Source organism: Pseudophryne corroboree, chromosome 2 (genome assembly GCF_028390025.1).
Source record: "Pseudophryne corroboree isolate aPseCor3 chromosome 2, aPseCor3.hap2, whole genome shotgun sequence".
Classification (NCBI taxonomy): domain Eukaryota; kingdom Metazoa; phylum Chordata; class Amphibia; order Anura; family Myobatrachidae; genus Pseudophryne; species Pseudophryne corroboree.
In genome coordinates, this window is record NC_086445.1 from 864,869,710 (window position 1) to 864,895,304 (window position 25,595).

Below are 25,595 nucleotides of genomic sequence, written 5' to 3' on the forward strand. Positions count from 1 at the left end.
ACAGGAGCTGGAACCTGGAGAAACAAGCCACAGGAGAGAGAGACTGGAACAAGGTATGACATTCAAAGCACTGACATCTATCTGGCCCAGACACAGGATACTTATACCTGCTGCTATGCAGGCATTGGCTGGGCAATTATGCAGATTCCAGCAACGGTGGATTGGAGGAATTGGAGCATGTGATCAAATCCAACATGGCTGCGCCCATGCTGGAACCTGGAGGGAAAACTGGTTTAAAATGAAATGTGCTAACATAATGATAATGGCGGCGCCGGCCGCGGAGGACAGGAGACGCCAGATGACAATTATATGCTGAGACACTTGGAGGGCAGCAGAGGCCGCGGCAGGCATGATACATGATTCTGAGAACCTGCAGCAATAACACAGTAACGGCGGCGGAGGCCGCGGAGGACGGGAGACGCCATGTTGGATTCAAACATGGCGCCGCTGTGGTAGCGTCTCAGAATGACAGGAGGGATGTGCAGAGTGTTGACACAGATGAGATCCGGATTTGGAACGCTGGGCCAGTCTCAGAAGACACCTAAACGGCAGGTAATGGCGTCCAGATACCCGGATCGTGACAATTACCATCGTATTTGGAAGAAATATGTTTCTTGGTGTGAGTCCAAGAAGTTTCCTGTGGTGGAATTTCAACTGGGACGTTTCCTCCTCTTCCTGCAAGCAGGAGTGGATATGGGTCTGAGGTTGGGATCTGTGAAGGTCCAGATTTCAGCCCTATCCATTTTCTTTCAGAAGCAATTGGCTGCCCTCCCTGAGGTTCAGACCTTTTTGAAGGGAGTTCTGCATATCCAACCTCCCTTTGTACTGCCTACAGCGCCATGGGACCTTAACGTGGTGTTGCAGTTCCTCCAGTCGGACTGATTTGAGCCTCTACAGGAGGTGGAGCTCAAATTTCTTACATGGAAGGCGGTCACTTTGTTGGCCTTAGCTTCGGCTAGACGTGTCTCCGAGCTAGGGGCTTTATCCTGTAAAAGCCCTTACTTGATCTTCCACGAAGATAGAGCTGAGCTTCGGACTCGTCAGCAGTTTCTTCCGAAGGTTGTGTCGGCATTTCATATCAACCAACCTATTGTGGTGCCAGTGGCTACTGACTCCTCAATTACTTCAAAGTCCTTGGATGTCGTGAGGGCTCTGAAGATATATAATAATTAATAATAATAATTTTATTTATATAGCGCTCTTTCTCCAATAGGACTCAAGGCGATTTTGTGGCGAGAACTTCTCGTCACAGGAAGTCGGACTCTCTGTTTGTCCTCTATGATCCCAAGAAAATTGGGTGTCCTGCTTCTAAGCAGACTCTTTCTCGTTGGATTAGGTTCACTATCCAGCACGCTTATTCTACGGCAGGACTGCCGTGTCCAACATCTGTTAAGGCCCACTCTACTCGTAAGGTGGGGTCTTCCTGGGCGGCTGCCCGGAGTGTCTCGGCAGTGCAACTTTGCCGAGCTGCAACTTGGTCTAGGTTGAACACGTTTGCAAAGTTTTACAAGTTCGATACTTTGGCCTCTGATTATCTGAAGTTCAGTCAATCAGTTCTGCAGGAGCCTTCGCGTTCTCCCTCCCGTTCTGGGAGCTTTGGTACATCCTCATGGTACTAATGTGGAACCCAGCATCCTCTAGGACGTAAGAGAAAATAGGATTTTGGTACCTGCCGGTAAATCCTTTTCTCGTAGTCCGTAGAGGATGCTGGGCACCCGCCCAGCGCTTCGTTTTCTTGCAATTGTTATTTGGTTCAGTTCAACTTCGTTTTAGTTGAATACTGCATTGTTACTTGGTAAGTAATGTTTCAGCTGTTGCAGAGTATTTCAAGCTAGTTGTCTTGACGTGCCTTGTATGTGTGAGCTGGTATGAATCGCGCCACTATCTGTGTTAAGTCCTTCTCTCGAAGTATGTCATCTCCTCGGGCACAGTTTCTAGTCTGAGTCTGGTAGGAGGGGCATAGAGGGAGGAGCCAGCCCACACTCTCAAACTCTTAAAGTGACAATGGCTCCTGGTGGACCCGTCTACACCCCATGGTACTAAAGTGGACCCTAGCATCCTCTACGGACTACAAGAAAAGGATTTACCGGTAGGTACCAAAATCCTATTATCTCAAGAGAAGTACAATTCTCGTGAAGAACAAAAAGGGTTACAGGTTATAAAGACAAATGTGTTGCAATTTCAAATACAAAGGCAGAAACTTACAGTAGGAAAAGCAGCCTATTCTATTTCAGGGGAAATCACAAGAAATACAGTTGGTGGGTACACACATAGAGATGTGTGCTGAGCGATCTATCACAGACTGTTCAGCACAGGGCCGTTTCTTGGGGCAGGCGAGCAGTGCAACCGCACTGGGCGCCCGCCGCGGCACTAACTGTGGCTCCCTGCTTCCCCCTCCTATTTCTCCCCAAGTAACCCGCTCGGGGGGCGGAGTATCACGGAATGACGCGGTTGCGTCGTTACGTCACGACGCAACCCTATCACTCAGCGAAACTCCACCCCCTCTCGAGCGGAGTACAGAGGGGGATCCAAGTTAGGAAGAGGGAAAGGCCGGCGCGAGGAGCGACTGGTGAGGCGGGCCGAAGAGCGGTAATCGCCTCTGAAAGTATTCTCTCTCTCTCTCTCTCTCTCAATGTGTAAAATGGGGAAACCTGCCGTAATGTGTGAAATGGGGACTCTTGCCTGCCGTAGTGTGGGGATTTAATGTATCAAGGGCATTGCGGTGTGTGGCATAATATGGTGCAGGGGGCATTAGTGTGTGGGGCTTAATATGGTAGAATTTTTTTTTCCTGTGGTGGTCGTGATCTGTTGGAGCAGGGTCAAAAACTGCATTGTGAGGTAGTCTTTTCAGACGAGGCCATGCCCATTTAAATGAGGCCACACCTGTTTAGATGAGGCCACTCCCCCTTGCCGGGTGCGTGTGTGGGGGGCACATTTTTTTATGTCATGGGGGGGGCGCATTTTTAAATCTCGCACTGGGAGCCAAATTGTCTAGAAACAGCCCTGGTTCAGCACACACCTCTCCCCCCACTCGGCGCGATGTGTGCTGAGCAGAGGAGGGGAGGAGGCGCTCACTTCACACAGCTTAGAAATTAAGCACGAATCTCTCCGTGTGTACCCCCCTTTACAGGCTTCTACTTAGTAATTAATCCTATAGCCTAACATAAAACTAAGGAATCCCATGCCCTGTGCACCCACCCTATAGAGGTGCACCCACCCTATAGAGGACATGATAACCAAGTCTCTGTTGACCATCCCAAGACTGCCCACCTAATTTCTCTTACGTCCTAGAGGATGCTGGGGACTCCAAAAGGACCATGGGGTATAGACGGGATCCGCAGGAGCTTGGGCACACTAAAAGACTTAAGACTGGGTGTGAACTGGCTCCTCCCTCTATGCCCCACCTCCAGACCTCAGTTAGACTTTGTGCCCAGGAGTGACTGGATGCACACTGGGGGAGCTCTACAGAGTTCTCTCAGAAAAGACTTTTTGTTAGGTTTTCTATTTTCAGGGAGACCTGCTGGCTACAGGCTCCCTGCAGCGTTGGAGTGAGGGGGGAGAAGCAGGACCTACTTCTGTGAGTTTCAAGGCTCTGCTTCTCGGCTACTGGACACCATTAGCTCCAGAGGGTTCGATCACTTGGTGCGCCTAGCTGCTTGTTCCCGGAGCCACGCCGTCACCCCCTCACAGAAGACAGAAGTCGGGTGAGTATGAGAAGATCAGAAGACTCCAGGACGGCAGAAGACTTCAGTGACAGAAGGTACAGCACAGCGGTGGGCAGCATGCTACTGGAGTTCTTCTTGGCAGATCAAAGATTGTGGGTGCCTCAGCACCGAATACAGACCCCCGCCGGCATTTTTTACGAATTTGAAATTGGCGGGCCGAAGCGCGCCGGGAAGGGGGCGGAGCTTCGACCCGCAGCTCACCGGCGCCATTTTCTCTGCAACACGCGGCTGCAGGAGAGAGACGCTGCGGGGACCTCCACGCTTATACAAGTAACTGGGGACTTGTTCTGAGGGGGGCCGCAGGGTTGGTGCTTTATAATAGTCAGCGCTGGGTACAGATATCGTGCTTTGCGATATATGGGCGCTGGGGTGTGGGCTGGCATACTCCCTCTGTGTCCTCTATCTGGGCTTGGTTGTTGGACCTGTCACCTAGCAGGGATTCTCTGTGTATGGTGGTGAGTCGGTACTGTGTGTCGACATGTCTGAGGCGGAAGCTTATTCACCGGAGAAGGTTATTGGGGGAGTGGATGCGGGGCTAGAATTGGGAATGTCGACGCAGCCGACACCGGATTTGCTAGCATTACTCAGTACGTTAAACTCGAATGTAACTTCCTTATCAAAGAGGTTAGATATGTCTGAGGCGCAGACCCAGGTGTGGAAAAAATCCATGGAAGAGGCTTTGTCTCAGGTTCAAACCCCATCTTGGTCGCAAAAGCGGCCGTTTAATCAGGTGGGGGATGCTGATACCGACACGGACTCTGATTCCGACGTCGATTTCACTGAGGCAGCGTTACATCCCCGTTTGGTTAAGAGTATTCAGTACATGATTGTGGCTATAAAAGATGTTTTACACATTTCTGATGAACCTGCGGTTCAGGAAACAAGGATTTGCTTATTCAAAGAAAAGAAACCGGAGGTAAAATTTCCCCCATCTCATGAAATGAATACTCTTTGTGAAAAGGCTTGGGAGTCGCCGGATAAGAAATGGCAGATTCCAAAGAGAATTTACATGGCGTATCCTTTTCCCTCTAATGACAGGGAAAAATGGGAGGCATCTCCAAATGTTGACAAAGCCTTATCTCGTTTGTCTAAGAAAGTGGCACTTCCGTCTCCCGACACGGCAGCTCTCAAGGATCCGGCGGATCGCAAGCTGGAGACGTCTTTGAAGTTCATTTTCGCTAATTCGGGTGCATTACTCAGACCTGCTGTGGCGTCGTTATAGGTGAGTAGTGCTATTGCTAAATGGGCTGAGAATTTAGCTAATGATATGGATACTCTTGATAAGGATAATGTCCTTCTAACTCTCGGTTATATTAAGGACGCTGCAGATTACATAAAAGATGCGGCGAGGGACGTCTGTCTCTTGGGTTCAAGAACCAGTGCCATGTCGATATCCGCCAGAAGGGCCCTGTGGATCCATCAATGGAACGCTGATGCCGACTCCAAGAGGGCTATGGAAGCGCTACCCTTCAAAGGTAATGTCTTGTTTGGGGATGGCTTGGCTGACCTGGTCTCGACCGCGACTGCGGATAAGTCCTCTTTTCTTCCTTATGTTCCCACACAACAGAAAAAGGCACCACATCAACAGATGCAGTCCTTTCGTCACAACAAATACAGGCGTGGAAAAGGTTCGTCTTTCCTCGCCTCAAAGGGTAGAGGGCGAGGAAGAAAACTTCCTGCAGCCTCAGGCGCACAGGACCAGAAGTCCTCCCCGGCTGCTACCAAATCCACCGCATGACGTTGGGGCTTCCCTGGGGGAGTCCGAACCGGTGGGGGGCCATCTACAAAATTTCAGTCAGGTCTGGATTCAATCAGGCCTGGATCCTTGGATACTAGAGATCGTGTCTCAGGGATACAAGCTGGAGTTTCAGGAGTTGCCCCCTCACCGGTTCTTCATTTCAGCGTTACCAGTAGTTCTACCGGACAGGGAAGTGGTGTTAGCAGCAATTCAAAAACTGTGTCTACAGAGGGTCATTATTCCCGTTCCCTCGTCGCAGCGGGGGGAAGGGTTTTACTCGAGTCTCTTTGTAGTGCCGAAACCGGACGGTTCGGTCAGACCAATTCTAAATCTAAAATCCCTCAATCCAGTTTTCAAATTCAAGATGGAATCCCTTCGAGCTGTGATCTCCAGCCTAGAAGGGGGGGATTTTATGGCGTCAGTCGACATAAAGGATGCCTACTTGCATGTCCCGATATATCCTCCGCATCAGGCTTTCCTCAGGTTTGCGATACAGGATGCTCATTACCAATTTCAGGCGTTGCCGTTTGGGCTTTCCACAGCTCCGAGGATTTTCACCAAGGTCATGGCAGAAATGATGGTTCTTCTTCGCAAACAGGGGGTTTCAATTATCCCGTACTTGGACGATCTCCTGATAAAGGCGAGGTCCAAGGAACGCTTGCTGAGAAGTGTGGAGGTGTCTCTATCGGTTCTGCGACAACATGGATGGGTTCTCAATTTGCCAAAATCCTAGTTGACTCCGACCACTCGGCTTACGTTCCTGGGCATGGTTCTGGACACGGAGTTACAGAAGGTATTCCTTCCAGAAGAAAAGGCTCTGGAATTGCAGACGATGGTCAGAGAACTTCTGAAGCCGTCGAGTGTGTCGATACATCATTGTACTCGGGTTCTGGGGAAGATGGTTGTGGCGTACGAAGCCATTCCCTACGGCAGATTTCATGCCCGCGTGTTTCAGTGGGACTTGCTGAGCAAATGGTCCGAGTCTCATCTACACATTCACCGGAAAATAAGTTTATCTCCCAGAGCCAGAATTTCTCTCCTGTGGTGGCTACAAGCTCATCACCTCCTGGGAGGACGCAGATTCGGTATCCGGGAGTGGGTGCTTCTGACAACAGATGCAAGTCTCCGGGGCTGGGGTGCAGTCACCCAAGGAAGAAACTTCCAGGGAAAATGGTCGGTCCAGGAAGCTTGTCTCCACATAAATGTTCTAGAGTTAAGAGCCATTTACAACGGCCTGCTCCAAGCAGGAAGTCTTCTTCTGGGTCGACCGGTCCTGGAACAGTCAGACAACATCACAGCGGTGGCCCATATAAACCGGCAAGGCGCAACAAGGAGCAGAGCGGCAATGACGGAAGCCACAAAGATACTTCGCTGGGCGGAACAACACGTCAGCGCACTGTCAGCAGTTTTCCTACCGGAGGTGGACAACTGGGAAGCGGATTTTCTCAGCAGACACGACCTCCATTCGGGAGAGTGGGCTCTGCACCAAGAGGTCTTTGCAGAGGTGACAAGACGCTGGGGAATTCCGTTAATAGACATGATGGCGTCTCGGCTCAACAAGAAGCTCCCGAGGTATTGTTCCAGAGCAAGGGACCCACAGGCCACGGCGGTGGACGCCCTGGTGTCTCCGTGGGTTTTCCGGTCGGTGTATGTGTTCCCTCCTCTTCCTCTCATTCCAAAGGTGCTGTGGATCATTCGTCGGGCAAGGGTTCAGGCGATTCTCGTCGTTCCAGACTGGCCAAGAAGGGCCTGGTATCCGGATCTTCAGGACTTACTGGTGGAAGATCCTTGGCCGCTTCCTCTAAGGGAGGATCTGTTGTTACAGGGTCCATGCGTGTTTCCGGACTTACCGCGGCTGCGTTTGACGGCATGGAGGTTGAGCGCCAGATCTTAGCTCGTAAGGGTATTCCCAGGGAGGTCATTCCAACTCTTATTAAGGCTAGGAAAGAGGTTACGGCGAAGCACTATCACCGTATCTGGAGGAAATATGTTTCCTGGTGTGAGGTTAAAAAGACTCCTGCGGAGGATTTTCACTTGGGTCGTTTTCTCCACTTTTTACAGGCGGGTGTAGATGCAGGCCTGAAATTGGGTTCCATCAAAGTGCAAATTTCGGCTTTGTCTATTTTCTTTCAAAAAGAGTTAGCTGCCCTCCCAGAGGTTCAGACTTTTGTGAAGGGTGTAATGCATATCAATCCACCGTTTGTACCGCCTGTAGCGCCATGGGACCTTGATGTCGTCTTACGGTTCCTCATGTCTTCCTGGTTTGAACCTTTGCGGAAGGTTGAGTTAAAGTTTCTCACTTGGAAGGTGGTTATGCTTTTGGCGCTGGCATCTGCCAGGCGAGTATCGGAATTGGCAGCGTTATCTCATAAGAGTCCGTACTTGATTTTTCATTCAGATAGGGTGGAATTGAGGACTCGTCAACAATTTCTGCCAAAGGTGGTTTCGTTGTTTCACATTAACCAACCTATTGTAGTTCCGGTGGCTACGGAAGAGGTGGCGATTCCAAAATCTCTGGATGTTGTAAGAGCGTTAAAAGTTTACGTTTCTAGGACAGCTGTTACTAGGAAAACTGAAGCGTTGTTTGTTTTGTATGCGGCCAACAAGGTTGGTCATCCTGCGTCAAAACAGACTATTGCACGCTGGATTTGTAGTACGATCCAGCAAGCTCATTCTTCGGTGGGGTTGCCGGTGCCAAAGTCTGTTAAAGCCCATTCTACCAGGAAGGTGGTCTCCTCTTGGGCGGCTGCCCGAGGTGTTTCGGCACTACAGCTTTGCCGAGCGGCTACTTGGTCGGGTTCGAACACTTTTGCAAAATTCTATAAGTTCGATACCCTGGCCGATGAGGACCTGGCATTTGCTCAGTCGGTGCTGCAGAGTCGTCCGCACTCTCCCGCCCGTTCAGGAGCTTTGGTATAATCCCCATGGTCCTTTTGGAGTCCCCAGCATCCTCTAGGACGTAAGAGAAAATAGGATTTTGGTACTCACCGTTAAATCCTTTTCTCCTAGTCCGTAGAGGATGCTGGGCGCCCGTCCCAGTGCGGACTATTTCTTGCATTATATATATGTTTTCTTACTGGTTACGTTAGTTTATACACGACTGGTGTATTGGGTTATTGCAGCTGGTTGCTGGAGTTTTATGCATACTGTTATCTGGTTTGGTGTTATTCCAGTTATACGGTATGTTTATGGTGTGGGCTGGTAATTTGGTAGCCCTTAGTTAAGACAAAAATCTTTCCTTGTAATGTCCGTCTCTCCTGGGCACAGTTCCTATAACTGAGGTCTGGAGGAGGGGCATAGAGGGAGGAGCCAGTTCACACCCAGTCTTAAGTCTTTTAGTGTGCCCAAGCTCCTGCGGATCCCGTCTATACCCCATGGTCCTTTTGGAGTCCCCAGCATCCTCTACGGACTAGGAGAAAAGGATTTAACGGTGAGTACCAAAATCCTATTTTTTACCTTAAGTACAAATATATCCCCTGTTAAATACATAAACTATGGTACGCACACATTAATCTATATTCTTAAAGCTACAATTTGAGTATAAACATGATTGATGTGATGTGGGATTGGTTAGATACTTAATTTTTCCAAAAATAGTCCTTGTGATTTCTGAACTGAAGCAAACCTGCATATAGACTTAAAATAGTTTCCTATGATTTTGGAAGCTCCTACCTGTAATAGAAATATACATTTTATGTTAACAACAGATAACATCTGCAGAAAAGGTGTGTGGTGCTGAAGATGGCACTACTGGTCTTGTCACCGTTTTTGAATGCTATATGAGAGTTACATCAGATCAGTAAATTAGACAGTGATGTTTAAGTCACAGATATCTGAGGAAACCAGATCTATCACAACAGATTCTTAGGTAAAGAAAGATATTGGAAATGTGAACTATTGTTTATAAGAACCATTGGAGCTCAAAATTCTGATTGAGCCCTCTGGGGTTGAGGGTTTTTAATTTGAAAATCCATCTCATATCTGCTTTTGAGAGAGCTTCTCTGTATTCTTGTATTTTCCATGTCAGTTTTATGTATTGTATTTCTACAAATGTTTTAATGTATTAAATGGAACATTCTGTAGTGATTGGACAAGTAATCTAGTTGAAGGCCTTTTTTCACATTCCTCAAATGTTCCGATAGCTTAATTTTTAATGGTCTTGTAGTTCTTCCAATGTAATGTATACTGTGTACAGTATATTTATTTTCATGTATATATGATGACGACGTACAACTAAAAGGACATTCCTCCAATTAAGAAAAAGAAAGCCATATTTAGATGAGTATTTCTTATACATTTTTAAGGACTGTACAGTCAAGTTTAGTACAAGTCCAGTAGCGCCATCTTCAACACCACATACCTTTTCTGTTTAAGCTATTAGGATCTTTGGTATAGATCCCGAGTGTTGTTAAGAGGCAACACCATGCTAGTGTAGCGCCTAAATTCCCCACTTTGCTACTGTTCAACAAATAACATGAGTTTATGTGCTGTCACATCTGGTGACCAGAGTGCTGAGGGCTTGTCCCTGCTGTGAGTGGTGCCAGCTTCCCATGTCCAAGTAATCAATATGCAAGCCATAGCCATTGTTTACGAATCTCCTCTCCCTGTGCACCTGGCCTACACAGCAAATTGCTACAGGATGCCTGAAAGGATAATATGCCACAATTCAAATAGTGGAGCCACACCAACTGCCAGTGAGTACCTAATATGCCATGATTGCTGGCAGTTGGTGTGGCTCACCTATCTGAATTTTGGACCTCTGCAACTGCCACTGGCAAGGAAGTCCAGAATCAGAGCATTTTATCGAATGGGTCTGTTTGGAGGGTATGAAGTAGGTAGATTTACTGAAGCCTCTAAAAATTAGAAGTGGAGGTGTTGCCCATAGCAACCAATCAAATTTTAGTTTTCATTACTCTATTGCATTCTAGAAAATGACAGACATAATCTGGTTGCTATGGGCAACACCTCCATCTTTTTTAGAAGCTTTAGTAATTCTACCCCAAGCAGTGTAATGCAAACAAAACTGAATGTATTAAGCAGGAGATACCAAGCTACGTGCAATCGCTGACTGTCCACTCTGTAGTATAGCCTACTTGTCACAACACAGATATTTCTGTCAGGGCCACCGAGAGCAGCCACCGGCCTGGCTACTGAATGGGGCAGGGCAAAATCTGAGGTGCTGTGACCACGCCCTCTAAAAAAAATGGAGGAACAGCTTTCTCCAGCTACCACACAATGAGTTCCTCTGGTGGTGGTTGCACAAGGGAACATTTGTTGCCCTCAACAGGCAAGGCAGCCACCGGGCCCCTCCAGCAAGCCCAGACCTGTGTAATTAATACCCGCTTCCCTCCTCTTCCCTGGAAAGTAGATGTCAAAGAGGATATGACTTCTTTTTGCAATATGGTTGTTCTACAACTATAGCCAAATGTAAATCACAGGATATGTAGTATATGATGAAGTTATATTCACGTTTGGTATATCTGTTCTAGGTTTACGCATTTTGCTAGTGGATCAATGGATTGAGACAGGAGGAACTATGCGTGCAGCTATTAAACTGGTGGAAGAACAAGGCGGGATTGTTGCAGGTAAGAGACATAGGGGTCTATGTACTAAGCCTTGGAGAGAGATAAAGTTCCAGCCAATCAGCTCCTAACTGCCATGCTCCAACCACTTTATCGCTCTAAAAGGCTTAGTAAAGAGACTCCTAAGGGACTCATTTATGATTAGGAGCAAATCCATCTAAAAGTGTTTTTCAACCTCTGCCCTTAAGGAACCAATTTTTCAATGAGGTACTGAGTATTCACAGGCACAGCACTGCACTTGGGTTTTGTATGACTTCTCAACAGTCATCAAGTCGACAGGAGTGTGTTGATAGGGTTGAACTGTTGCATGTCAGCATGCTAAAAATGTCAACTGTGACCATATAGACAGTCATTATGTCTACCCTGATGATATGATTAACTGTCGACGAACTATCCCTGGTGGCCTAGTGGTCTTTTACCTGTCGTCTTCTGGGTCCCGGCAGTGATGTGACAGTGACTTCTGGTGCAGACATGTGGTGATGCAGCACTCTGGAAAGTATTTCTCCCTTTATACCCCTAATTCCTACCCTATCCCTCCCTCTAATGCCTAACTCTAACCTCCTCCCCTCCCGCAGTATAACCCTAACTTCTTGCCACAGCCTATCTCTGTCAGCATCCTGAAACATTTCAATATGGCAACATTTAGAATGTTGACATTGTGATCCTGTGGACAGTTTAAGGATGTTGGCCTGGTGCCAAGCTGATGTTCGGATGTTGACATTGTAGTGTATTAATTGGTTTTTAGTATCGCACACATCGCGCCCAGACATGCTAGGATTAGCTGCCTAAAGTTTTCACCCATTGCAACTTGCCAGCCTAAGGGGCTGTGAACTGAAATATGGCTCCCCACAGCATAGCACTCCATAACGGAGCAACAATTGAATTGCTGTTGAGCACCATCTAGTGGTAGCCGCAGGGAGAAACAATTGAATCCCCCTACCCCCCCCCTCTCCCTATGGACGGCACAATGGTTACTGTCAACCATTTCACCAGATAACCTGCACCTAGTTTTGTGGAGCAGTGCAGCAACTAGATTTTATTTTGCAGTGCAAAGTTAGTGTAAAGCGGTAAAGAGGTGGTGAAGGGCACACAACTGGGCATCATGACCTCTTCCCCAAATTTTGGATCCAGAACAGCTGCCAACTTTGTTAAATAAAAGACTGCTTCATTTGAAATTGAATGTATAAACATATTTATCTTAACAGGGGTGCTACTATAGATTTTTCTACCAAACAAAATCTACAGAACTGTCACTCTAACTTTTTCTGATTAGTCAAAGTTCCCTACTAACCAGAGCCATCACACAGGCCTGGCTATTTGGGATATGGGGGACTTGTGGACATCGGATAGGGGGCATGGTGACAGCATTATCGGGGTACATGGTTACACCCTCTCTCTACTCTTTACCCCTAAAGAGACTCAAGTACTTTGTACCCATGCCACCTCTCTATGCCCCTGCCTCCAATATGCTGCAGAGGGGTGAGTGAGAGAATAATAACACAGGTTTTGTTTCAATTCTACTCCATTTAGTTATTGTACATTATACTAAGTTAATGTACATTATACTACCCAGTAATACACAGCCTTTGATAGATTATACATAACTTTGGGGGTCATTCCGAGTTGTTAGCTCGCAAGCTGCTTTTAGCAGCTTTGCACACGCTAAGCCGCCGCCTACTGGGTGTGAATCTTAGCATATTAAAATTGCGAACGAAAGATTAGCAGAATTGCGAATAGACACTTCTTAGCAGTTTCTGAGTAGCTCCAGACTTACTCGGCATCTGCGATCAGTTCAGTGCTTGTCGTTCCTGGTTTGACGTCACAAACACACCCAGCGATCGCCCAGACACTCCTTCGTTTCTCCAGCCACTCCCGCGTTTTTCCCAGAAACGGTAGCGTTTTTTCACACACTCCCATAAAACGGCCTGTTTCCGCCCAGAAACACCCACTTCCTGTCAATCACATTACGATCACCAGAACGAAGAAAAAACCTCGTAACGCCGTGAGTAAAATTCCTAACTGCATAGCAAATTTACTTGGCGCAGTCGCACTGCGGACATTGCGCATGCGCATTAGCGACTATTCGCTCCGTTGCGACAAAAAATAACGAGCGAACAACTCAGAATGACCCCCTTTGTGTCAAATTGTAGCTTTCACTTTTGTCTCCTGGAGTTTGTCTCCGCTATCTTTTAACACTCTGAATCAAATACACAAGATTTGTTCATAAAACACACTTGTCTCAGCTCTATCAGCCCGATTATATTTTGCCACGCACACACCAATGCTTTGTCAGTGCTGTTAATACAATTATTTGCCAGTGGTGTGAAGGGGATATGATTAGTCAGCAGTGATGCTGTCGACGCAGTAGTAATTCTATGTAAAGCATTTTAAGCTTATCAGTGTTATAAGGAGTGTTATGGTAGACTTACCATGGTTAACACTCTTTCTGCGAGGTACATTGGGTTCCGCAGGGAAACATTGGGGTGTAGAGTGGAACTTAATCCAGAGGCACCAACAGGCTAAAGCTAGCTTTAGGCTGTCCCAGGATCCAGGGGGGCCTCCTCTATAACCCCGCCTCCAGGCACTGAGAGCTCAGTTTCGTTAACTAGTTCAATGCAGGAGCAGGCAAGAGAGAAGGCAGATGTTAGTCGCACAGAACCACATTCTTACGACAGGAGAAGGGACCAGCAGCTAATGCCATACAAACCCACAGAAGCTAGGTACGTCAGGGTGGGCGCCCTGTGGAACCCAATGTACCTCGCAGAAAGAGTGTTAACCATGGTAAGTCTACCATAACACTCCTTATAACACTGATAAGCTTAAAATGCTTTACATAGAATTACTACTGCGTCGACAGCATCACTGCTGACTAATCATATCCCCTTCTCACCACTGGCAAATAATTGTATAAACAGTAATAACTTGTAATAACACTCCTTTTCTGCAGCAGGGTACATTGTGTTCTACAGAGAAACATAGGAGAAGTCCTAAAGCAGTTCCTCAAGGGAGGGGACGTGCCTTAGCGGATATGAGAATCTGGCATCCAAAGGAAGCATCCTGGGAGGCGAAAGTTTCAAAGGCAGAGAACCTAAGAAACGTGTTCACTGAGGACCATGTAGCCGCCTTGCACAATTGTTCTGCAGATGCGCCACGGTGGGCCGCCCAAGAAGGTCCAACACACCGAGTAGAATGGGCATTAATAGCAGCAGGAGATGGGAGACCAGCCTGCGCATAAGCTTGTGCAATCACCATTCTAATCCATCTGGCCAAGGTTTGCTTATTTCGCAGGCCAGCAACGTTTGTGGAAACCAAACAGGACAAAAAGGGTATCTGACCTCCTGATAGAGGCAGTCCTCTCCACATAGATACGGAGAGCCCTTACCACATCCAAAGACCGCTCTTTGGGAGACAAGTCCGAAGAGATAAAGGCCGGAACCACAATCTCTTGGTTAAGGTGAAAAGATTACACCACCTTAGGTAAATAACCCGGTTGAGTTTGTAGAACTGCCCGGTCACAATGAAATATCAGAAAGGGCGGACGACAGGACAAAGCACCCAAGTCCAACACCCTTCTTGCAGAGGCAATAACCAGCAAGAACAGAACCTTGGCCGTGAGCCATTTAAGGTCCACCGTCTCAAGAGGAACAAATGGAGCCTCTTGCAGGGCAGTCAGTACAACAGTCAGTTCCTGTGGAGCCACAGGAGGGACATATGGAAGCTAAATCCGAAGAACACCCTGAGTGAAAGTATGAACGTCAGGTATAGATGCTATTTTTCTCTGAAACCATAGGACAAGGCAGATATGTGAACCTTGAGGGAGGCCAGACGAAGACCTAAGTCAAGGCCTCATTGCAGAAATGCCAGAATTCTGGAAGTTCTGAATCTAGAGACATCATAATTCTTATCAGCACACCAGGTGAAGTAAGAATTCCAAACCCTGTAATAAATCCTGGCAGAGGCCGGTTTGCGGGCTTTCAACATGATCTGAATAACCACCTCAGAAAACCATTGTCCCTCAGGAGTGAAGCTTCAAGAGCCACATCGTCAAAGTCAGTCTGGCCAGGTCTGGGTAGACACAAGGGCCCTGTACATGGAGATATGGCCGCTATGGAAGTAGAAGGGGACGCCCTGTCGATAGACCCTGCAGGTATGGGAACCAATGCCTTCTAGACCATGCTGGAGTGACTATCAGTAGTGATCCTCCTTGTTTGAACTTCCGTAGGACCCTGGGCAGAAGTGACACCAGAGGGAACATGTAGGGCAGTCGAAAGTTCCACAGAATTGCCAATGCATCCACGAATGCTGCCTGAGGATCCCTGGTCCTTGATCCAAAGACCGGAACCTTGTGATTGTGTCGAGACGCCATCAGGTCTACGTCTGGTAGGCCCCACTTGTCCACTAGGAGTTGAAAGACTTCCGGATGAAGACTCCACTCTCCGGCGTGTATGTCCTGATGACTGAGAGAATCCGCTTCCCAGTTTAGGACACCCGGAATGAACACTGTCGATATAGCTGGCAGATGGCGATCCGGCCAACGAAGGATTTTTGACACTTTCATCATTGCCATGCGGCTTCGAGTGCCGCCTCGATGGTTTATGTAAGCCACCGTAGTTTATGTAAGCCACTGTTCTGTACCAGAGTCAGGGCGAGAGATAGCGAATTGAACACCACCCTCAGCTCCAGAATGTTTATGGGGAGGAGTGATTCCTCCTTGGTCCAGCGACCCTGAAAAGAGTGTTGCTCCAACACCGCATCCCATCACCTCAGACCGGGGTCTGTTGTCAGCAGGACCCAGTTGGGGATCTAGAAAGGATGACCCCTGCTTAACTGCTGGTCCTGGAGCCACCAGGTTAGTGACAGACGAATCTCCGGAGTCAAGGAGATCATGTGAGACCTGATCCGATGAGGTAGGCCATCCCACTTGGAAAGGATTAACCTCTGAAGAGGGCGGGAATGAAATTGAGCATACTCTACCATGTCGAATGCCAGCACCATCAGGGCAAGTACTTGCATCGCCGAGTGTATCGACACTCTGGGGCGACAAAGGAAGCATCTTATCCTGTTCTGAAGTTTCAGGACTTTCTCTGGAGACAGAAACAGCCGCTGACTGTGTGTGTCCAGTAGTGCCCCCAGGTGCACCATGCTCTGAGCTGGGACCAGCGAGGACTTCTTCCAATTGAAGCCACTCGTGGGCTTGTAGGAAGGTTACCGTCAATTGTAGATGACTGGAGGACAATTGGGGATTTGCCAAAATCAGCAGGTCATCCAGATACGGCAGGATTCTGACTCCCTGATGACGAAGATGAGCCGTCATCATGGCCATGACCTTGGTGAAGATCTGAGGAGCCATAGACAGTCCAAATGGCAGAGCCTGGAATTGGTAATGGAGGTTGCCAATAGCAAACCGCAGAAACTGCTGATGCTACAGTATATGGCAGTGGGTATATGCAGGTATGCATCCTGTTTATCCAGGGATACCATATAGTCTCCGGGTTTCATAGCCAGTACAATGGAGAGCAGTGTTTCCATATGAAACTTTGACACTTTCATAAATTTGTTCAGAGATTTTTGGTTGAGTATAGGCCGGGAGGACCCATTTGGTTTCTAGAAACAGGCTCGAATAATAACCTCTATCTCTCTGAGACTGAGATACCGGCACAACCACTCCTGTACTCAGGAGAGAACTGACAACTTTTTGCAAAGCTTGCGCTTTTAACGGGTCTGCAGGGAGAATCATGGTGCAAAAGTGGCGAGAGAGACGTGTCTTGAAAGAGACCGCGTACCCGTGACAACTTCCAGCACCCATGTGTCTGAAGTGGTCCTTAACAAGACCTGGGTGAACTCTAGAGGTCGGCCCCCCACCGTGGGGTCCCCCAGGGGGAGGCCCACCCCATCATACAGCAGGCTTGTCTGTTTTAGAAGCAGGCTGATGGGCTGCCCAGTACTCTTTGGTCTTGGTGGTTTTGGGAGCACGAGAATGTCTTGGGTATACCTGACCTTTTGCTTTCCACTGAACGAAAAGGTGGTACTTTTTGCCTTCTGTGCAGAAGGGTTAGTATTTGAGAGAAAAGCAGTCTTAGCAGCTGCCAATTCAGACACAATTTTGTTCAAGTCTTACTCAAATAAAATGTCCCCAGTGAAGGGAAGCACCTCCAAGGTCTTTTTGGAGTCTAGGTTCACTTCCCATGACCTCAACCACAGAATGCGGTGAACTAAAACAGACGTAGTCGACACCTTGGCCGCCAACACACCCACCTCAGAGGACGGCTCCTGAATATAATAGGTGGCGGTGGTAATTTCAGACATGTATTGTCTGGCAGTGTCAGAGATATCCTCGGGCAGCTCCTCCTCTAATGCCTGAACCAACGCTTCAATGCCTTTTGCAGCCCAGGAGGCAGCAATAGTGGGCCTATGTATAGCTCCTGTAAGAGAGTAAATAGCTTTCAGGCATCCCTCCACATGCTTATCTGTCGGTTCTTTTAGTGAATTGACAGTGGTGACAGGCAGATTGGACGACACTATGAGAGAGGTGACGTGAGAATCCACCGGCGGTGGATTTTCCCACTTGTTACATAACTCTGCAGGGAGAGGATAGTGAGCCAAAGCCCGTTTAGACAGAGAGAATTTCTTCCCTGGATTAGACCAGGGTTCACGCCTGATGTCCACAAAATGGTCAGAATGGGGTAATGGATTTTGAACCACTTTCTGACGTTTAAACATATCAGTTCTCTTAGCCACAGTAGTGCGATCCTCATCATCAGAGATCTGTAGGATCTGCTTAATGGGGGTCATTCCGAGTTGTTCGCTCGTTGCCGATTTTTGCTATATTGCGATTAGTCGCTTACTGCGCATGCGCAAGGTTCGCAGAGCGCATGCGCTTAGTTATTTTACACAAAAGTTAGGTATTTTACTCACGGCATAACGAAGATTTTTCATCGTTCTGGTGATCGTACTGTGATTGACAGGAAGTGGGTGTTTCTGGGCGGAAACTTGCCGTTTTCTGGGCGTGTGCGAAAAAACGCTGGCGTTTCTGGGAAAAACGCGGGAGTGTCTGAAGAAACGGGGGAGTGTCTGGGCAAACGCTGGGTGTGTTTGTGACGTCAAACCAGGAACGAAAGTGACTGAACTGATCGCAATGGCTGAGTAAGTCTGGAGCTACTCAGAAACTGCTAAGAAATTTCTATTCGCAATTCTGCTAATCTTTCGTTTGCAATTCTGCTAAGCTAAGATACACTCCCAGAGGGCGGCGGCTTAGCGTTTGCAATGCTGCTAAAAGCAGCTAGCGAGCGAACAACTAGGAATGAGGGCCAATAGCAACCACTAGGGCAGGGACATCAATCTGCAAGGGAGAATCCTCATCAGTAACACCTGACTCAGTATCTCACAGGACCGTATGCTCCCCCTCCTTTTCAGATGAACCATCACAGAGGTGTGTACATTGTGAGGAGGAAGCAGCCCGCTTAGATGACCCAGAGACAAGGGAGTGACCTGGAGTCGATTCTTGTCTAACCAAGGACTGATTTAATTGCTGCAGCTGGTTAGATAAATTTCCACCCAAGGCGGATTACCCATAGGGACAATTTGTGGCTGTAGTGGCACAGGTGGTCCCATAGCTGCGGACTGACTAGGAGGTGTATGACACATAGGCCCTCATTCCGAGTTGTTCGCTCGCAAGCTGCTTTTAGCAGCATTGCACACGCTAAGCCGCCGCCTACTGGGAGTGAATCTTTGCATCTTAAAATTGCGAACGAAAGATTTGCAATATTGCGATAAGACATCTCTGTGCAGTTTCTGAGTAGCTCGAGACTTACTCTGCCAGTGCGATCATTTCAGTGCTTGTCGTTCCTGGTTTGACGTCACAAACACACCCAGCGTTCGCCCAGACACTCCTCCATTTCTCCAGCCACTCCCGCCTTTTTTCCAGAAACGGTAGCGTTTTTTCCCACACGCCCCTAAAACGGCCTGTTTCCGCCCAGAAACACCCACTTCCTGTCAATCACATTACGATCACCAGAACGATGAAAAAGCCGTGAGTAAAATTCCTAACTGCATAGCAAATTTACTTGGCGCAGTCGCAGTGTGAACATTGCGCATGCGCACTAAGCGGAAAAACGCTGCGATGCAAAGAAATTTACCGAGCGAACAACTCGGAATGACCACCATAGTACACAGACCATCATACAAAACCTTCCCTTCTAGTAAATCCTTGGAGCATGCTCTACAAGCTGCAGGAGCTTCCACTGATTTACAGCTCTTTCTGTTAGACACTGCAGCAAATTTACTAAGATGGGAGTTTTATTTAAGATGGGATGTTGCCCATAGCAACCAATCAGATTCTACTTCTCATTTATCTAGCACCTTCTAGAACATAATACCTGGAATCTGATTGGTTGCTATGGGCAACATCCCATCTTAAATAGAACGCCCATCTTAGTAAATTTACCCCATTGTGTATAAATGCAACAACAGAGTGACTAAGGCCCTCATTCCGAGTTGATCGCTTGCTGCCGTTTTTCGCAGCGCAGCAATCAGGAAACTACTGCGCATGCACCGCAATGCGCATGCGCGTCGTACGGGTACAAACAGCATCGTTGTTGTGCAACATTTCTAGCGACGAATCCATTTGCACAACCGATCAAAAGTGCGTTCATGGGTGTCAACTGACCGTTTTCTGGGAGTGGTAGGGAAAACGCAGGCGTGTCCAGGTGTTTGCAGGTCGTGTGTCTGACTTCAATTCCGGGACTGGGCAGGCTGAAGTGATCGCAAGGGCTGAGTAAGTCCAGAGCTATTCAGAAACTGTAAAAAACGTTTTCGTCCCACATGGCTGCACAAGCGTTCGCTGACTTGCAAAGCAAAAATACACTCCCCTAGAGGCGGCGACTATCTGATCGCTGCTCTGCAAAAAATAGCTAGCGAGCAATCAACTCGGAATGAGGGCCTAAGTACAATAAAACCAAAGTACAATACCTGCGAATAAATCCGGTATTATGAGACTGAGTACACAGTAAATTATACGTATTTGATAAATACTGTCTCGCACTATATTAGCGGACCCAGATGCACCTGAGGTGTCATTCCGAGTTGATCGCTCGCTAGCTAGTTTTAGCAGCCGTGCAAACGCTATGCCGCCGCCCACTGGGAGTGTATTTTAGCTTAGCAGAAGTGTAAACGGTTGTATCGCAGAGCACCTGCAAACATTTTTTGTGTAGTTTCAGAGCAGCTCAAAACCTACTCAGCGCTTGCGATCACTTCAGACTATTCAGTTCCGGATTTGACGTCACAAACCCGCCCAGCCACACCTGCGTTTTTCCTGGCACGCCTGCATTTTTCCGAACACACCCTGAAAACGGTCAGTTGCCACCCAGAAACGCCCACTTCATGTCAATCACTCTGCGGCAAGCAGTGCGACTGAAATGCATCGCTAGACACTGTGCAAAACTACATAGTTCGTTGTGCCCGTACGTCGCGCGTGCGCATTGCGCCGCATGTGCAAAATTGCTGTTTTTTAGCCTTTATCGCTGCTCTGCGAACAAATTCAGCTAGCGATCATCTCGGAATGACCCACCTAGTCCCTTAGGGTAAAGAATATAGTGGCAGTTAAATCTAGGAAACACTGAAAGTGAAACCACACAGCAGATACAGGCACACACAGTCACAGTCAATGTAGAATTATCACAATAAAGCTGCACTGGACTAGTATATGTATGTATGTATGTGTATATATATGTGTGTGTATATATATATATATATATATATATATATATATAACAGCGCAGTCAGTAACCGAGGGATATATCAGAATACTCGTACAATATATTCAGTACTAGGTACACTCTTTCTCAACTAACACGGGATCATTCCGACCCGATGGCACGCTGCAGTTTTTTGCAGCTGTGTGATCAGGTCTCAACAGCGCATGAGTGTGGGCTGCAATGCGCAGACACATCGCTGCCCGGCGAAGCCCGTCGCCGGGCAGCATCGAATACAATGAAGTAAGCATTCACAGCGGCGAACGCAAGATTGACAGGAAGAGACCAGCTGGTGGTGTCAACTCACAATTTTCTGGGAGTGTCCGGCCAAACGCAGGCGTGCCCGGACGTCTCCAGGGAGGGATCCTGACGTCAGCTCCAGCAAGGATCGTCGCAGTGGCTGAGTAAGTCCTGAGCTGTGCAGAGATTGCACAAACTTTTGTTTGTGCAGCTCTCTGCACAAGCGGTCGCTCCCCTGCACAGCGTTTACCGCCTCCCCTGTAGGCGGCGATTACATGGTCACAGCAGTGCAAAAATCCGCCTGCGTGCGACCAGGTCGGAATGAACCCTACTGTCTGTATAACAACATGTAGGATATTTGATATTTAAGTGTCTGTAAAGACTCAGCGCTGTATGCAGGCAGCTTTACAAGGGAGACCTTGCCCTGTAGTCCCGGAGACCAGCCGCAGCTATGCTCATAAAATGGCGCCCAGCATCTCAGTCAGGGAGTAAGGGAGAGTGTAAGGCTGCTCCAGGGTGGGAAAATCTGCAGTAGACGGTGCGCTGGCCCGGGGAAGGGGTTACTGGTAAAGCGCTCCGTCCTCTATGTTGGACTTCCACCACGGGTACTAAGAGTCTAATTAAATAGGGTGTTAGTACACCCAACCTGTACTCTGATGTCCCAGTGTTCTAGTGGGGTCTCTGCTCGGTGCCAGTGTCCACGACAGTGCCACGACCCGTCTCCCTAGGTCACGGACAGAACGTGATTTAGTGGCGGGTCCCACCTGGGGGGCCCTCTTACCTCCTCTCCGTAGCAGCCACGCGAAACAGGAGAGCAGTCTGCGACTGTGTGCCTAAGTCGGGACGTCTCCGTCGCAAGTACTTGGGAACAGGCCGTGGGAGTATGTGACGCCGCTTGGGAGGTGATGGAGCTGCAGCGCTGAAGTGTCACCCTGACATACAGCGCTGTCAGCCCTTGAAGAAATCTTCTTTCAAAAAGCTTTACAGGGCTGCCCAGTGCAGCCCTCCTGTCAAGTGACCTGCTGCTGCAGGCACCAACTCGAAACTGAGCTCTCAATGCCTGGAGGCGGCGTTATAGAGGCCCCAATGCATCCTGAGACAGCCTAAAGTTTTAGCCTGTTGGCGCCTCTGGATCAAGATCCACTCTACACCCTGATGTTTCCCTGTGGAACACAATTTACCCTGCTGCAGAAAACTTTATACATGATTGTAAAGTATCTTGTTAAGGTTATACTGCTGACACGGTACAAAAATGCTTTAAATAACATTACTACTGCATTGACATTACGCTGCTGACATTTTGATTGTCAACTATGTAGCTTCCTCCTGTGGCTGCAATAATGTCTCACACACAGGGCAACTGGCTAACCCTATTTGTATTGTTGTTCCATATAGGTGTTGCTGCCATCTGTATTGAGGACAGTGTTGGAGGCAGATGTGTGAAGGAAAACTACAAATGTTCAGACTGTGTTCCTGATGACCTGCGGAGCCAGTTTAATGGTCATTATTTGAAGAGCTTTAATGCCTTTCATAACTAAAGGCGTCACAATGAAGAACATATTCAACCTATTCCTAGAGAAAACATTGATTCATCATCATTATGAGACAAATGTCATGCTAAAGCACAAACCTTAAACATATTACATGGTAATCACATGTAAATGTAGGCAGATAGTTTACAGTGATACAAAGCTTCCACCAATCTCATATACTGTAGATCATAGTCACTTTTACTAAAGAAAGTAGACTAGCTAAAGTAAATGCCTTAATAGTTGTGCACAGAGGATGCCATCTCGCATGAAAGCAGGGGCAGACTACATGGGACAAGAGGTTCTTATCTGCCATCAAATTCTATGTTTCTATGTAATACTGTATGTTTAATCAGTGCAAATTTCTATATGAGATACAGAGGTAAAGTCATTAATACAGCATCTTTTCCGGGTACCCTTATACCTATTTAGTATTCAATATGACAGTCCTATTACCATGACGCTATTCTGAGTAAATTGTGAGTGGGCTCTAAGCTGCTCCTAAGCAGCTGTATGTACTATCACAGGACTTCACTTTACTCTCCCCAGGATGTACAGTAGGTGCTGAAGAGCGGTGTGCATGTAGTAGGGTACCACTATTAACATTAGCAATGTTTCCAGGACACATGCAACAAGGAATCTCTCTAGTCTGATTATTTTGCTAAGGGTGGTATTTCAGGAGAACAGATTGTGTTAGCCTTAAACACATTTTAAAAAGGTGTTTTTAAAATTGTTCTCTAAATACACTGGTATTAATGAGATACAGGAGGTGCTAGTCCCTAGAAATCGTTTATTTAGAAAATGATTTACATATACTTAGCATAATATTCAGTCTGTTTATCCCAGAGAGCCCCATCACTTGCTTCAGTGTTTGGAATCAGGTTTTTCTTTTTCATGTGGGCTCGCTGTAGGCTTTGTACCAACAAAGAGGCTGCTAATAACGTGCAAACAAAATGACAGCTTAGATACCCTGCTCTCTGGAAGAGCTCCTGCATTTTAAAAGGTGCAAAGGTCAACTAGGAAATATACATGAATATTAATAGACAGTAGGGGAGTTTTGCCTCAATTCTGCGTATAAGCAATAATATATTTTACAATTTATGTACCCGGGTGAGTGACAAGGTTAGTCATTATTGAACTATCTATAGCTTGTCTGTTTGGTCACATACGAACCAGACACAATCTTTGTCCTTACTTGCAAAACACACTTTTCTGTCAAAGCACATTTTTAAATCAGTTTATAGTATATAAGCATTTAACCCTATGTTTAACACATCACACTCTTAACACTTATTTTCCCCAGGAGGTGAGATGCAGCAGCAGGCCGCTGATGGCATTAGGCCTCACCCTTTGCAGCATGATGCCGCAATTTGCAGGTCTGTGGAGATGGGGAGGGCCATAATGACTTGCTTCTCAGAGAAGAGGGAGTATGGGCTCCAGTGTCAGAACAAAAAATGTGGTCCTACAGGGGGTTTCTGAGCACTATGTGCCGGGCTGCACAAACTTATTTGGTCTATGAAGGGTTGATACATTTCCCCTTCTGTCTTTTCACTATACTGTTGCTAAACTTAATCTCAAGAGTTGGACAGCGAATCAGAGTGCAGATTGCTGCGGGGGTGGGGACTGGAAGAGTGCCACTCCAACTGTCATAGTGAGACCAGATACTGTAAATTGGGAAAGAAACACTACTGCAGTATTTGTCTTGGTGACCCGATTTCCCCGTTCTGCTTCTTTACAGAAATCATGTTGGCCGTGAGTTGTGCATCAGTGATAAAAAGGCACAAGTGCTTTTATACAGGTTACAGAAATTCTGGTGGCTCTGAATATCTGTAATCATTTACAGTAAGGGTGTGTGCACACGGTGAGATATTTTCTTTCGATTTTGACTATATATTCAAAATCGCAAGAAAAGTTAGTGCAGATCGCAAGGTGAAAGTCACCTTGCGATCCCGATGCGCTGTCCCGCCAGGTCGGCATTGCAAGAAAAGATAGACTGTGCAGGCAAGTCAATCCTTGCTAGATCGGTGTACTATCTAGTTCATCTCACATAAGCCAAAATCTCACATAAGCCAAAATCGTAAGCACACATAGTCCATATCTCAAGAAAAGTTAGTCAAAATCGGTGGAGCTGGGCTCCGGGGAGTTCAAGGGAAATCGCAAGTGAAAATCGGGCATAGCAAGGATCTCACCGTGTGTACACACCCTAAGGGTGTGCCATACTTATTTACAGTACATAGGTCTTCTAAATAAATACTGATGTGATGACCTCAGAGTTCACTCATTATAAGCTACTTCATCTGCGCTCACTATTTATACAGGTATTATTTCCAGTTGCCATCAACTGTGCATGATAGACATATATAAATTCATGAGGTCATTAGTGATTTTGAATGGTTGATGATAGGTAACTTTTAAATCCGGATTGTCGAGTTGGATAGACAAACTGCATTTTTCCTTGTCATGCTTGACCTTAATTGACTATTACTTTTATGTATGTTACAAAATCATGACATTTGTACGTTCTTGAACAGTCTGGAAATCACTATTATTATTATATATATTATTATTAGCATATTATTATTATTATTATATATTATTATTATTATATTATTAGCATAGTGCTTAATAGATTCGCTAGCAAATTCTGCTTTCTCTATCGTCCTAGTGGATGCTGGGGTTCCTGAAAGGACCATGGGGAATAGCGGCTCCGCAGGAGACAGGGCACAAAAAGTAAAGCTTTTCCGATCAGGTGGTGTGCACTGGCTCCTCCCCCTATGACCCTCCTCCAGACTCCAGTTAGATTTTTGTGCCCGGCCGAGAAGGGTGCAATCTAGGTGGCTCTCCTAAAGAGCTGCTTAGAGAAAGTTTAGCTAGGTTTTTTATTTTACAGTGATTCCTGCTGGCAACAGGATCACTGCAGCGAGGGACTGAGGGGAGAAGGAGTCAACTCACCTGCGTGCAGGATGGATTGGCTTCTTGGCTACTGGACATCAAGCTCCAGAGGGACGATCACAGGTACAGCCTGGATGGTC

General features: G+C 47.2%; 1 protein-coding gene across 3 annotated transcripts in view; it reads left to right on the forward strand.

Annotated features, from left to right (window-relative positions):
* LOC135049903 (adenine phosphoribosyltransferase-like) overlaps window positions 1-25,128 on the forward strand; it is a 184,236-nt gene extending 159,108 nt beyond the window's left edge. For 2 of the 3 annotated variants that reach the window (XM_063955887.1, XM_063955888.1), the window contains 2 exons: window positions 10,953-11,048; window positions 22,430-25,127. In XM_063955887.1, coding sequence (XP_063811957.1) covers window positions 10,953-11,048; window positions 22,430-22,572 — 239 coding nt within the window. In that variant the 3' untranslated portion in view covers window positions 22,573-25,127. Of the gene's footprint in view, window positions 1-10,952; window positions 11,049-22,429 lie in introns of all 3 variants that reach the window. The other variant, XM_063955886.1, reaches the window with a different exon arrangement.
* Window positions 25,129-25,595: the final 467 nt, after the last annotated feature.